At 34.7% G+C, this 16,008-nt stretch overlaps 1 protein-coding gene across 1 annotated transcript; it reads left to right on the forward strand.

Annotated features, from left to right (window-relative positions):
* The first annotated feature begins 761 nt into the window (after positions 1–761).
* LOC114281466 (26S proteasome non-ATPase regulatory subunit 8 homolog A) lies at positions 762–15,066 on the forward strand. Its single transcript, XM_082902714.1, has 6 exons — positions 762–1,051; positions 1,722–1,800; positions 11,483–11,585; positions 12,565–12,828; positions 13,716–13,827; positions 14,635–15,066. The coding sequence occupies exons 1-6, from the start codon at positions 947–949 to the stop codon at positions 14,773–14,775; spliced, it is 804 nt and encodes a 267-aa protein (XP_082758840.1). The 5' UTR covers positions 762–946; the 3' UTR covers positions 14,776–15,066.
* Positions 15,067–16,008: the final 942 nt, after the last annotated feature.

Below are 16,008 nucleotides of genomic sequence, written 5' to 3' on the forward strand. Positions count from 1 at the left end.
ATAAAAATTTATTAATACCATCAAAACAAATAATTTATATAATGTAAGAGAAATGTCACTATAGTAATCCTCATAATTTATGAGTAAAAAAAAAGAGTAAGATTTTATGTTATTTGTATATATAATATATATTCAATATGATTTAATAATCAAAATTACTTTGATATCATGTAATGATAAATAATTTATATGCATATTTAATATTTTTAAATTCAAGTTTCAGATCTGATATCTTTATCCAAGTCCATCTAAATATCGTTTGGGAACAGGCTAATTTAGTAACTTTTTGGCTATTTGGCTAAAAAGGTAGGTAAAAAAAACTTGTATGTTTGGGATGACTTTTTGGCTAATTACGAAAAGATGTGCAAAAAGTAGAGAGAAAAGAGAATCTTTGACTTTTTGGTATGAGTTGTTGGCTTTTTGGCTAATTTAGTAACTTTTTGGCTAATTGGCTAAAATAGCCTCTTGCCAAACGAGGCCTTAATTTAGATTTTTAAATTTTTATCCAAATGGATACTAGGCCTAGTTTGGGAAGACTAAATAAGTGCACTTTTTGACTTTTTATGAAATATGGGTTGGGTTTGGGTTGGGTTTGAAGTGATGTGTTAGAGAGGTGATGTGACTTAAATAAGATGATGTGACTTAAATAGAATAGTAACTTTTTGACTTTTTATCTTTTTTCAATCACGCCAAACTTGACTTAAATTTAAAAAAATCTTATTCAAATCTTAAAAAATATTCAAATTGAATTCAGATGGCTTGAGTTGAGCCCGCATCACTAGTTTGATAAAAATAAAAAAAAAAAAAAAAAAAGTAAAAGAGAAGAGATCCGGATCCATCGAAACAGCAATTTTGGCAGCCCACAGTACCCGGATCAAACTGCCCCGAGTTCCCTCCAAATCCTTTATTGCACAAAGAAGAGAAGCTTTCAAAGCGACACAGAGAGATGGATCCGAAACTCACAGAGGTTTCGCAGCTATTCGAGAGATTCAAAGCCGCTTTTATTCGGAACGATTTCGATACTTGTTCCAAACTCCTCTCTCATCTCAAGGTCACAATTCCCAAAACCCTAATTTTTATCTCGTATCAGATTCAATTTCATGTTTTTAATATTTGTTTTTGAGAACCTCTTACACTTTCGTAAGGCCTAAATTTGTTAATTACTGATATTTGTTATCTAGTTTTTTTTTTTATTTTTGATAGGTAAGTTTTGAACTATTATATGTTGTGTTTATTGACAATAGCGAGCAACATTTGGGACTTTGATACAAAACCAGAAAATTAGACATCTTTGTTTATGTATTGGTCGAATTTAGATGGTATTCGGTATGAAATTGGACATCTTTGTTTATGTATTGGTCGAATTCGGATGGTATTCGGTATACTCTTTTATTTTTTATTTTTATTTTTTATCAATAATGATGCCGTTCTAGTGACATTGTATGGAAATGGGTCTGCCTTGGGCATAATTGTTCAAATCTTTTGTATATGATTTGGACAGTGAGAAAATTTTCAAAACAGTTACAAGTATTTCAATACCATCGCTAAAGAAATTATGGAATGTATCAGAGATAAGACATAGTTGTCTGTATACCATGCCTAATACTCAACTGAATCGATGGAATTAGAGGGAATGGAACCTCCCAATCTCCATATATTTGATCAAAGATGATTTCGTATTGGCTGCAGTATGGTGTGAGTCGTCATCTTTTATTTTGCAGGTCTTGCTGACAGAGTTTAGAAGCCTTCCACCATTGTTTGAAGAAACTCCCAATGCAGTTCATGAGTTGACATTAGCCAGTAACTTACTTGACTTTATCTATCAAAAATATTGCGTTCCTTTAGTTAGTTGTATTGCTATTTCTTGATAAACCAACTCTTTTGTTGATTCACATGATTCTATCCTCTTGGGTTGTGTGTTTTTGTGCAAGACTAGGATATGAACAGAGAAGCAAACCCGTTTACTGCTATCCCTTTTTGCTGGTTCTTGAATTTTATCTCTTCCATTGGTCTTAACTTGGTTTGTGAGCTACAGGTTGTTTTAGCTCTTTCTATGTTGCCTATATATTCTACATTGTGAAGTGACTGAAGCAATGCAATAGCTAAGCTGGCGAAGCTAAATTTTTCATGTCTTTCCTCTTTGTGCTAAGAAAAAAGCTTCATCATCGTTACAAACACTGTTTTTTGTTGGGTGGCAGTTATATTGCATTCGGATGGGTTTGGATGACAAAACTTTGAGGGAATGCAAAGTATTCGAACAATGTTTTGAAAATACATGTTTTCAGAGGGCTTTGGAAGTTTGGAAAATCTAGTCTGTGAAGGCTTTATTTTGACCTTTACGATTATTTGATTTTTCGAGGAGAGAAAAAATGAATGTCTTGGAGACTTTCTAGGCGGGAGTGTTTTCAGTTTGCTGTTTTTGCCATGATTTGTGATGTGGAGGTGATATCGTGTTCATGGTCGTTAGAATGCTATGATTCATGATACGATTTGATTCATACAATTCGATACGAGTTGCTAACAAGCTGTGAAGTTTGATCTTCTCAGTTTTTGGGGTTGAGTGGGTGATGCTATTCTCAATAGGTGGGCTTCTAACTTCTTGGAGTTCATTTTTCCTAAGAAATCGGATAAAAAGGTGTGGTAGACTGCAGTGTTCGGTGTTCTGTGGACATTTGAAGGGACAGCAATAGGAGGTCTTTTGAGGGTTGAAAAAAGAAAGCTAGTAATGTTGCATGACAATCCATGGAGTGTGCCCCTACACTTAATTGAGACGGTTTAGTTGAACCCATTTAAATTTGTTTATTTATTTAAACAAATAAATTTTACTTGCTCATATTAATTATAGGTTCATTGAGTCCTTTGAATTTTTACTAAACCCTCTTACTTGGACTTGAACACTCTTTACTCGGACTTGAACACTCTTTACTTGCATCTGGTTCCAATAAAAACATTATGCAATTATATTTTTACAATACAATACTGTAGTATATTATTTGTTTACAGTTATACCTTTCAAACTACTCTCTTTATAGAGATTAGTCTGTTGGCCAGAGTTCTTATACCTTATTAGAAGGTTAAGGCCTTGTTTGATTAACATGATTAGTAGTGAAAGGATTAATAATTTCATGAATTAGGGGTTGTTTGGGATGTTCTAAATAAGTGCACTTTTTGACTTTTTATGAAATATGGGTGGGGTTTGAAGTGATGTGGTAGAGAGGTGATGTGATTTAAATAAGATGATATGACTTAAATAAGATAGCAACTTTTTGACTTTTTGAAGGTATGCCAAACTTAGCCTTAGTATAAGATTAGTTATCCAATTAAATTAGTGAGATAACCATTTGTTATGTATTTATTTTATTTTATTTTTTTTCTTTCATACTTGAAATTAGTGGATGAAACTAGAGAATAAGTTAATACAAAGTTGGAAATTTGGAGAACAACTTTTGAATCTAAAGGATTCCGGATAAGTAGAACTAAGACAGAGTACATGGAGTGTAAATTTAGTAACAGTAACAATGAAAGCAGAGGAGAAGTGAAGATTGAGAACCAAGAATTGCCTAAGAGTGAACATTTTCGTTATTTAGGGTCGATTATCACAACAGCGGGGAAGATTGATGCAGATGTGGCCCATAGGATTAAGGCGGGATGGTGTAAGTGGAGAAGTGCGTCTGTGGTACTGTGCGATAAACGAATACCCACTAGACTTAAAGGTAAGTTCTATAGAACGGCTATTAGACCAGTAATGTTGTATAGGGCGGAGTGTTGGGTAACCAAGAAATAATATGTAGATAAGATGAGTGTGGCTGAGATGAGAATGCTAAGGTGGATGTGTAGCAAGACTAGACAAGACAGAATTAGGAATGAGTGTATTCGGGAATGGGTAGGAGTAGCACCAATAGAAGATAACTTAAGACAGAATCGATTGAGATGGTTTGGTCATATTCAACGGAGACCAACAAAGGCAATAGTGATGAGATGCGATGCTGTAACGGTAGATGGAAGTGTTAGGGGACGGGATCGGCCTAGATTGACGTTGGTTAGCGTTGTAAATAGAGATATGGATCTACTTAATTTGACTAACGAATGGGCTTTTGATAGGGCCGCATGGAGAAGAAATATTCATGTAACCGACCCCATTTGATGGGACTTAAGGCTTGGCTTGGTTTGGTTTGGTTTGGTTTGGTTATACTTGAAATTAGGATCCCTAGCTCCTCATAATATTAAAAATTTGTCAATTTTATTGGATTGAATGTATGCCGTACATGTAATCTGGTTAATAAAATTTGCAATTAAATATGGGATTGCGAGTCTATGGGCTAACAATCCCAATCCCATGCTATAATCCTACAAATCAAACATGCCTTAAGAGTTTGACTTTTCACACGTGCATGTGAAATTTATTCCCCTCGTACTTGTTTGAGATGTCACTCCCATTTTGGGAGTTTATTTATAATCGTGTTTTATGTTGTAATTATTGTATTTGTTTGGGATGTCTCCCATTTTGGGAGTTTATTGTGTTTTATGCTGTAATTATGAACTCATTCTATTTCCCAGTATGATGATACATTGGCGCTGTTTGGGAAGCACCAAATAAGGCTATTATAGCCTATTTTGACAAATTAGCCTAAAAGCAACACTGTTGCAACCTTTTTCAAAAAAAAAAAAAAAAAAAAAAAAAAAAATTCTGCACAGCCGGCAGTGTAGGCTGTGCCTACACTGTCAGCTACAACCTTTGTCCCATCAATAATTAAATTACCATTTTACCCCTTGATATCAATTTAAAAAAATATATTTTTAGGGATAAATTTGTCATTTTAAATTTAAACGTCATTTCAACACACTTTTCAATACAATAACTCAACTAAAAAATCATCTCATCTTCCCAAACACAAAAACTAAAATAGCCACTAAAATAGCCAAAAAGCCAAATAGCCTACTAAAATAGCCACTTCCCAAACGAGGCCATTGTAATAAAAGAAAAAAATCTTTGTTGTTTTCTCATCTAACAATAGTACAAGATCGTCATCCATATCATATCTTTATCACACATACACAAGGTTTGGCTATTTTTTTTTTATTTTTGTGTCATGTGTTTGCTAAATATGATTGTTGGTGGTGGTGACCAAAGGGGGTAGGAGAAAGTGAAAAGAATGAAAACTTATTTTCAAAACAAGTAGAATAAACCCTTCTTTTTTTTTTTAAATAAAAAATTTAGTGTAGTTTGTCTATAATTTTTAGAAACAAAATTAGGCACCAAATGAGTTTTTGTATATAGTTTTTGAATTATTTATAAACATAAAAATTGTAAACATAAACGTTATCGTGCCTTGAAAATTAGGTGTTTCAGTGACGGGTTTTGACAAGAGGCTGGAATTTAATGTTGGATTAAAAAAACTAGCAAAGTTTTGACAATTGATTTGAACCCATTGATTATTTATTTTTTTTATTCTCTGGCCCCTCCCCCTCCCGCTTTTTTAGGAGTGAGGTGCTTTTGCCCCACCTATTGGCACATAAATTTCAACCAAATTTATGTTCAGATTTCAAATACAGTCAAGTAGGTAATGACACGCATAGAGCCTATGATGGGATTGTTGTAGGTAATTACTTCTTAAAATGATCAATTTAATCTGTTGAAGTGCATAAATAAAAAGACGTCATATCTCAGTGACGTTACTCAAGATATTCAAATGACATGTGGAGCCTACGAAGGATGGCACTTGTAGAGCCTATGGCAAGTACACCACACAGGATGAAATCCAAAAGCTCAATACGGTTAATCAGATATGATTACACCTAAATTCAAATGGCATTATCATTCAATTTGAAATTCAAATTGAAGATGAGGCACTCTTATCACATATATATGGCCCTCTATAAATATGACGACCATCACACAAGAGAAAGGATAAAAAATCAAAAGTTAGAGAGAGAGAGAGAGAGAGAGAGAGAGAGAGAGAAATCAGGAGTTAAAGAAGTCTTCACACGAAAGAAGAAGAGAAACCTAGAGAACTCAAGAGCCTATGCTACAAACGCATAATGGCGATCAATAGGTAAAATGTTTCAAGCCCAAGAATTGTACTTTGTATTCAAGGGTTTAAAACCCATAACAATTTCAATAAAATATTTCTTTTCCTTAAATTATTTTCTGTTAATTTTTTGTTCTTCATTAATCGGAGGTTTCATTAAATTAAAAATGTGTAATTAACGATTTGAAATACATATCAAAAATAGGAACTTGCTATTCAAATAATCGACACTGTTTAGTCCAAGAACTAACCAGTGGACGTTTGTGACATGAACTTCGAAATGTGTTGAAACACTTTATGTTTCGAAATTTGTGTCTACACCAAAAAAGTTAGATTCTTATGTTCGTCCTGTTAGGAAATCGTCTCTTCCTAACAAGGATCGGTAACAAACAAGAAAGATAAAACGAATCGAAGAAATCACACACAAAAGAATACAAAGATTTACGTAGTTCACCCCAGAATAGGGTTACGTCCACGGTTATTGTAGTTTTCACTAAGATCAGAAAACTATATAACTGTGACTCTCTACAGTACAAGTGGTGCCCCCTTCATCTATTTATAAGTATAAAAATTAGGACAATGCAGAAGTAACAAGAAATTACCAAAGTACCCAAAATATTTGGACCTGTCATCCCTTGGGGGAGGCCCCTAATGGAGCCAATCAAGAAAGAGATTTCATTAGAGAGAAAATCCCAAAATGAGTACAAGAGCTCTCATGCTCTGAAATATTCAATATCAAAATATCATAAAACTGAATACTTGAGATGTCTAACCACCTATTTATAGGATAAAAGGCCCAACTAACTCTAACTAACTCTAATGGTGCTAAACATAACAACTATACTAGTTCTAACTACATCAGACTTCCCCTCTAAAGAAAAACAACTTGTCCTCAAGTTGGGACTACAACAAATTGACTCAAGACAACAACATAATAATAAAAAATGACTCAAAACAATGACTTATGGAAGTATGATGGACATGCAATGGCGAACAAGACTAAGTAGTTGTAAGTCTATATTCAAGAGCATCCTTGCAAATATACTTCCATCAAAACGAGTTCTTGTTTATGGACATCAACCAAAGCCATGTTGAGGTGTGAATAGGCCACCCATGTAGCATGCCATTTTGGAAACAAGATGTCATCAAAATAATGCTTCTCGCAGGGGCCCAAAATAAACGCATCCTTCCTCCATGAAGCGGGGTTGGGTACCAAGTCAACACAAATTGGAACAAATGGCTTTGAAGATAGCATAAGAAGCATTTCTTGGAAGCAAAGATCATTCAACACCCATGAAATTTCAATGTTACGACTCTTCACCATAATTTTCTTGGAATCTAGAAAAGGAATAAGAGGGATTGCAACCACTTCCTTCATGGGAAGCAATGTAAGAGCAAAACTTGCTTCATCTACAAAACTACACCTTTGCTCTCTACAAGAAAGTTATCGTCATCATCATATAGTGGTCAAAGATTGGAGCTCCGCCAGATGCACAAACATCAACTTTCTTTTCATATTCATGAACATTAACTTCATCGTAATCAAACGCCCCACGCATTGGTTCATCAAAGATGGAAACATTTTCATCATATCCTTGTTCCACATCAAAGATAGGAACATCTTGATTACAACCTTGTGTTTGCTCATAATGTTCTCCACTAAAGATGGAAGCTCCAACATCAAAGATAGGAACATCCGGATCATAATCTTGCCCATGATCACTACTTTCTTCCACATCTTCTTCATCATAATTTGGTTGAACCACCTTGTCACTAAAGAGCATCTTATGATGACGTCTATCATCAAAAGTCTCTTTCAATCCCACACTAGTTGAGTAACCAATTTGGACATAGTCATAGGATGGTTGTCGGATTGCCAAGCCTCTTTGGTGATATCCGAAATTTGAAATGCCCTTCTTTTGGTGCTTCTCAACCAACAAAGATGGCATGTGACTAAAAGGCAAGAAGTGCTCCTTGAGCTTCTTTCTCATCTTTCTCCACCCTCTAACCTTTTCTTGGCCATTTCTTTGCCTACCAACTTGTAATTGTTTCCACCAATCAGCGGTACGACTCTTGAGGCTTTGAGAGACCAATTTCACTTTCCTTGCTTCTGGCACATCATAACACTCCAAATGACTTTCAATTGTCTTTAACCATTCCTTGAAAACATCCGGATTGTAGCTTCCATAGAATTCGAGAAACTCTAAATCCTTTACGGTGTCATTCCATTTAGAATCAAACTCATGTGACTGTGCTCTACGCCTATGCGAAGCATCGAAGGAATCATCAAATTGACGATCCTTGGAACCATTACTACCTTCGATAGGGGGTAGGAGACGTTGCACCGTCTCGGTCTAGGTTTCAAAATGCGGCGTTACGTAACGATTATGGCGGTAGGCACCAAGTGTTACCCCCTGCTTTTGTGGTGTGATTGAGATTCACAGGTGTGTTGGCTGTAGCGGCTTCCATGGCGGCCATAACGGTGCTGTAACAGCCTGTTGCGCATCATTACGTAACGGTTCCGAACTGCCTTTTTCGAAAAAAAAAAAACCTAAAAATGGGGGAAGAGGGATAGAGAGAGAAGATGGAGGAGTAAGAGATAGAGAGAGAGAAGAGGAAAGATGAAGAATTTATTGATTTGTTGAAGTTGTAAGACCTATGCTATTCTACTTAGTTACTATCACTCAACCATTTTATTTGCGTGTCTATCTATATATTGTTTGAAAATAATAATAACAATAAGTGTGGTCATATCTATTTGGCTTGATTAAAAAAATATATATATATATATAGTCAGTGATTGATTTTTTTGTAAAATATCTAAAAAACATAACACCTATAATTATATATTAATACATATTTTATACATGTTAATTTTTGTTGATTAGTTTATTTTATTTTTATTTAGAAGTTATCGAAAAAGAAAACAAATATTCAAGTGATCCAAACCCAAAGAAATTTTTTTTTCTTTATAATTTTTTTTTTTAATTTTTATATGATTACATTAGCATTTATAATTTATTTTTTAAAACTATTCAAGTTAAAATTTGCATATACTTCCACAAATATAATAATTAAAAAAATAATTTTATACATCTAAGTCTAATAAAAGAAAATATTGCTACAAGTGTAATATGGATTTATGACATATAAAGTCATTAACTATTAAAATAAAATGTAAAACACTCTATTTATAGTGATTTAAAAATATGAAATATATTGGATATATTTAAAAATTAACAAAAATTGATCAAAATTTATTTTTAAACCCAATAAAAATATATTGGAAAAAAAAATGCATATCAGTAAGTTTTTTTCAAATTGTGTGAAAAATAAAAAAAATCACGGTTCTGGTTACCGCAACCGTTACCCTACGGTCTTTACACTTCGCAACCGCTACTGCAACCGCAATCGCACCACCGCTACTGTTAAGGCGACCGCAATCGCTTTTCAGAACCTTGGTCTCGGTTAAAGCAACAATTTGCCTTCTCATCTCAGTCATTTCTTCTCTTTGATATGGAACCTCATTAACCCTTCCAACCGGAGGATTGACCTCAGCATCATCACCCAAATTCGTAGCATAAATCCTATCTCAACCACGTCTACAATCTCAAACTCGTTGAGCCATTGATAGACCTAATATTTAGAAGTCACCGCAATATGACACAAAACAGTGGATGACTTCTCAATAGTCTTCACCAAATTAACCAATACAGCAATTACACAAGTATTACAACCTTTTGGTTTGAAGGCAACAATTCTACTAAAGGCACAGATATTCCAGTCAAGAAACATACCCACATTGGAATTCAACTTGAACAGTCCAGAAGGGAATCAATTGGCCAAAAATCAAGCGTTTATTTAAGAATCAAATTACGATTTCAAGAATCAAGAATTTAGTAACCAAGATTCAAGAATCAACTGATGTGGACATACCAGAATTCGAATCAAGAAGAAAATCCAAATCTCAAAACTCGAGCAAGAATCAAACCCTTTGCTTCGAATCTCAACCACCAAGTCAGATTGTAACTATCCGGTAGGTTGCGATCTCAAAATGCTTGAACCCAGGTCAGTTTGTGACTTTGAATCAGGAGTTGCGTGAGATTGCGACTTTGAATCTTGCAAAGAACTCCAAATCACAAATCAACTTTGATGCAATCTGAAGGACGAGAGTCACAACTGTGTGTCAAAGCTTCTGGATCAAAGTTGGGCTTCAAACTCAAACACCCTGGTCGCAAGGCCAATACAAACTTCAAAGTCCAGATGTCCTGCGAATTCAATTCAAGAAACCAGATTGCGTTGCAAGAAGTTCCAGAGATTCCAAACTGATGGGCTCTGTGATTTTGAAATTGTGATTGCAATTGAAACAGCAACTTTGAATCACGGTATTTTCGCAAATGGGTTCTTTGAATCAGAATGATCTTCGCAGATTCTGGGTTTTACAAACAAGAATGTCGAAGACGATCCAGGTGAACTCCAATCAAGAGATCGAAGGTCATGCTTTCATTTTGCGATCAAGATTTGAACCCCAGGTTGAGTCATGACTTTGGAATTTAGGTCAGATTGCTACTTCGACTCAGGGCACTACATGGGCAAAACAACTTGTTCATTTCTACGGATGATGAAGCCTCATACAGTCAAGGAGAACCAGGTCAGATTCTAAGGCTCTGATACCAAAATGATAGAGCCAATCAAGAAAGAGATTTCATTAGAGAGAGAGAATCCCAAAATGGGTACAAGAGCTCTCAAGCTCTGAAATATTCAATATCAAAATATCATAAAACTGAATACTAGAGATGCCTAACCATCTATTTATAGGATAAAAGACCCAACTAACTCTAACGCACTCTTATGGTGCTAAACATAACAACTATGCTAGTTCTAACTACATCACCCTCCAAACCCGCCATTGGACCCAGGGCTCCTTGTACAATACTTATCAGGGTCCACAAGACCCAACACATCCCTGTGTGCAATTCATGCAACATAAGTTGGCCAAGTATTGTGACATGTAAGAGCGCTGTCAGCTCTATCTTCAGTTGAGGTACAATGATAATAACAGTATGCACTGAGGTATGAAAAGTGATGACCACTATGTAAAAGTTGATCAAAAGTGAAGATCGCATAAGACAAGTTTTCACAGCCCTTTAGGTGAATGCTCTTGTGAAACATACTTGCAAATTGGATTAGGAAAATTAAAAGATGGAATTCACTGATGACTGAGTTTGTTTAAACAACTGTAGCTTTAAAAAGATTAACTATTTCAAGTCCTAGCATTTTGACTCGAAAACCTGATTTGGTTAACGTGGCATGCTGGTCACGACTTATGTATAAGTTTTACAATTACATTCTAAGGAAACTTGAATATTATGTGTACCAAATTTTGTCAAATTACTTCCATTTTCAAGCCCTAAGCTGTTTCACTGATGATGTTTCTGACTGACAATTTGCAGGGGATATATATGAGCATGCCGTTGTTTTGAGTGTGAAGATTGAGGACCAGGATGCCTTTGAAAGGGATTTTTTCCAGTTGAAACCTTACTATACAGATGCACAGTAACTTCTCATGTCTTTTCTGTTTTTTTGTTTTTTGGATGACCTTTATATTTTAAATATCCTTGACAAAAATGGGTGGCAAAAGATGAAATGAGGACCACATGTTTTCAGGTTGTATAAAAAAGGTCATATACTTTTTTGCCATGTTTGAGTTGATTTGGAGTCATTTTTTGAGGAGAACTTCGAGCTATGCTTCTTTTCCCCCCTCCACAGGTTAGATGACCTCAGAAAACTAAACCAGCCAATGAATTGCTTAAATGTTCTAATTTGTGTGGGCTATTATGTTAACATCTTGGTTTCTTCAGATTGAAACCAGATTTTTCTTATCAGACTTTTATTTTTTTTTTGGGTGCAAGTAGTAGCAGTTGGATTTGATGGACAAAAACACCTTCAGTTTATGTTGTCTTGCTGCATACCTATGTGATGAATTATTGTGTTGGATGAGAAACATATATTTAAATGCATTGCCTTCAAGCTATAATTTCTATGTGCTTCATATCTGTATTAATTTGAATTAGCTAATCCTATTTGCGGTCATGGAGGAGCTAGTGTACACGTGACACTCAGTGCACAGTAACTTGTCCAAACAATTAGACTGAATTTAAGGTATATGAAGGACTTTTGTATATATTTTTTTGGAACATGTCTGTTTGTGTTCCTTCCTATCTGATCCATGTGTGGAAGTGTGCCGCTTTTAGAAAGTCCTCAAGCAGTTAACAATAAAGCAAAACATCCTACATGTTAATTTCATGATTGTGAACAACTTTTTCTATTTCTAGTGGCATTTAGTGGGGGTAATGTGGTTGACAATGTGTCAATAAATTGGGTAGTCAGTGTTCATAATGCAATTGAGACAGGCATGGCCATTGTTGATTTCTGTCTGGTTCTAAGAGTGAGCTTACTGCTGACTTATTTATCTTGTTTACCTTTTGAATTTGAAATGTAGTGGTCATGACTTTTTTTTTCTTTGATGGAGCAGTGGCCGCCTTCCACCATCTCCTCAGGAGTATCCTATCTTAGGTCTCAACCTTTTGAGACTCCTTGTGCAGAATAGAATTGCTGAATTCCACACTGAATTGGAATTGCTTTCAGCCAGTGCTATGGAGAATAATTGTATTAAGCATGCTGTAGAACTGGAGCAATCGTTTATGGAGGGGGCTTACAACCGTGTCTTGAGTGCGAGACAGACTGTACCCCATGAAACTTACGTTTATTTCATGGATCTGTTGGCAAAGACAGTCAGGTAAACTGTGTGACTTTACTTATGTCAGAGATTAAAAGGAGAGGCAAGAGTTGAAATAATATCTGACTTTTTAGGTGTTCTATTTGATTATAGTTGTTCATTCCGTTCATATAATATCATGTATTCTTTTAAGTAGAGGAAAATGGGGGCATTTATGAGAGTTTGCTGGTGGACAGTTGCAGCCAATAGTTGAATTTCGTTTGGGCGGAAATAGTGATGGAAATTAAATGCACGTTGGTTGGTATTACTGCTTTTACATATGCACTTTGTCTACTTGGTAGCATTGACTATCCCGCTGCATTTGAATTATGGTGAGGTGTATGTTGATTTGTTTTGGTTAACATGTTTTTCTATCCCTTTTGCTACGTTTGTTCATAATATCAAGTTAGTGACCTGAGAACAGGGATTTACACACAAATTCTCTATATACATATGCACTGCGGACTGATCAACCACTCTTGTCTTTTCTTACTTTTTTCATTCCAACTATGGTAGCATGTGCACTTTGGAAAGTGTTGGTTGGTATTACTGCTTTTACATATGCACAGTGTTTGCGTCGTAGCAACATTTACTTTCCTGCTAAATTTGAATTATATTAAGTGAGACCTATGTTAATTTGTTTTGGTTATCATGTTTTTATATCTCTTTTGCTACATCTGTTCATAATATCAAGTTAGCGACCTGAGAAGTGGGATTTACGCATACATTCTCTATGTCTGGAGAGATCGCTCACTCTTGTTGTTTCTTAGTTTGTTCATTCCAACTCTAGTAGCATGAGCACTTTGGAAAGTGTGGGTTGGTATGTTACTGCTTTAGATACACACATTGTCTACTTGGTAGAAAGTGGGGTTAGTTTTGTGCCCTTAGTAGTTCATTGTCTTTCGCAGAGATGAAATAGCTGGATGCAGCGAAAAGGCCTACGATTCACTTTCAATTAATGATGCCCGGAAAATATTGTTGTTCTCTTCAGACAAAGAACTTTTTGAATATGTCAAAGAGGTAAAATTCCTAAGCTCATTTTCATTCTTATTATTGTTAACCAATGGAATACATTAATGTCTGGATCTACTTTGGTGGTCTTAGTTGAAGGGAAGTACTCACCATCTAATTAGAAGTCCACTCTTATTTTTCTTGTTTTCTTTTTGTTCTTTATTACCCATCATTTTTACTTGCCCCCTCTTGGCCAAGAGCTGTATTGAGCAAAATTTTGTTGGGTAATATGATATGGAATATTACAGTGTGTACACAATAAAAATTGGATTCCATATCCTGTTTTAATTTTTGTTGTTTCTCTATCTGCTTCTCAATAGTCTGTTAGGTCTCAGTTTGGTGCTTGGAAATGGTGAGGGAAAGCTGGAAGAAAGTAGAAATAAATGAGAAAGAAAGTTTTTTTAATTTTTCTTCATTATTTTGTCGTACATAAATAAGTATTAAATTAAAAAAAATTGTAAGAAATGGTAAGAAATCAAGAGGGAAAAATGATATTTAAAAGTTGACATTTCTCCATTTTCTTTACCATGTTTTCTTTTCTGCACTATTTTCCAAGGTAATGAAACAAAGACAAATGATTTCCTTTCTGTTTTCCCTTCTTTTTTTTTTTTTTTTAATCACCAAATCAATGAATCAAATGGAGCCTAGATGCAAGGGCTTTGTGGAGTTGCAATATATGCATTATTTATGGTTTTTCATTCTATGCTTCAGTGATAGCATATTAACCTTGTATTAATGATAATACCAAAATCCACCAACATGGAAGCCTTGTTCTTGATTTGGTGTCCAATGCAAGGGTTCTTTGATAATTTGCAGGAACATCCTGAGTGGGAGATAAAGAACGGGTTTGTGATTTTCCAAAAGGCAAAAGAATCTGCACCTTGCAAGGAGATACCATCTCTGCAACTCATCAATCAGACACTCAGTTATGCAAGGGAGTTGGAGCGGATAGTGTGAAAGATATGCTGCCCGATGTTGTCAATGCTACAACCATTCTATGGTCCAACCTCCTGATGCTAAACTAGTGTTTTGCTGAATTTTTTCCTGATGTTAGGATCACTTTTTGTAGTTAAATTTGTTGACTGTCTGCAGTGCGCATTCAGAGCATTTTGTTTTGGCTTCCCCTCAATTGAATACTTGATTTCTTTTTCTTTCTTATTATTTACGGAACACAGTTTATTTTAATTGCAATCTGTGTACGGAGAACGAGAAAATTAAACTGAATGGCTGATTGGATTAAGAATCCTCTCTCTCTCTTTCTCTCTGTATGTAGTACATTGTCAAAGTAGTGTTAGTGATGCAATGTTTGTGAGTTCAGTTTCAATTTTTTGCGTGATTAAGCTTTAGTAATAACCAACTTTACTTGATTAAGTTTATATTATGTGTTTTGCAACTCGGGATTTCTTTTTTGTGTATCAATTATTACGTGGTCCTAAGTTTTCGTATTTAAAACTTAGAAATGAACCGATCTGTGAATTGATTTTTTCCATGAATGCTTGATGAGTGTAACCAGCAATGAGTGGGCTTGATTGTAGAGCTTGATTGTAGAGCCAACACGTTCAGTGTATGTATTACAGTATAAATTGAAATTAGCTTCACATAAACATAGATCAATCTAATGCTAGCCCAAGAATGGTTGTGTAAATCTTAGATGTTTTGAGTTATTTAACAATGACTATTTGCAAATTATGATTTTAAAATTAAAATATATTTACATTAAGACAAGCCGCCTTCTTGCTTTGTTATTAATTTTTATTTATTTATGTTGTTAATATTTTATTTTAAATATTCTAACCCTATTAAAAAATTAAAGGACTTTCAAATAGAACTCTACACCCCCCACTAAAAATCAACGGCTTTCATTAAAATAAAAAAACCTTAGGGTCTCATGTGTTAGTTTGAATTTGAGAGAACTTGGGGGTGCCTGTGGCCTCATCAAGTGTTTCGTCATTTTGTAAGATTCTTAGTGTGTATCATCTATGAAAAAAAATGAGATCAATCTAATAATCGTAACTATTTTATTTTATTGTGTTCGTTTACCAAAAGTGAATGATTTATTTTAAAAATTATATTTGTTATCTATTTTTTTTTTTTTTAAGACATGAGACAAAATGAATAAGTTACGATTATCGAATCGACATAAACATTTTTATAGATGATAAAAATCAAGAGTTTTACGAAATGAACAGT

The sequence above is a fragment of the Camellia sinensis genome, chromosome 13, assembly GCF_055761805.1.
Source record: "Camellia sinensis isolate YWXY chromosome 13, ASM5576180v1, whole genome shotgun sequence".
Taxonomy (NCBI): domain Eukaryota; kingdom Viridiplantae; phylum Streptophyta; class Magnoliopsida; order Ericales; family Theaceae; genus Camellia; species Camellia sinensis.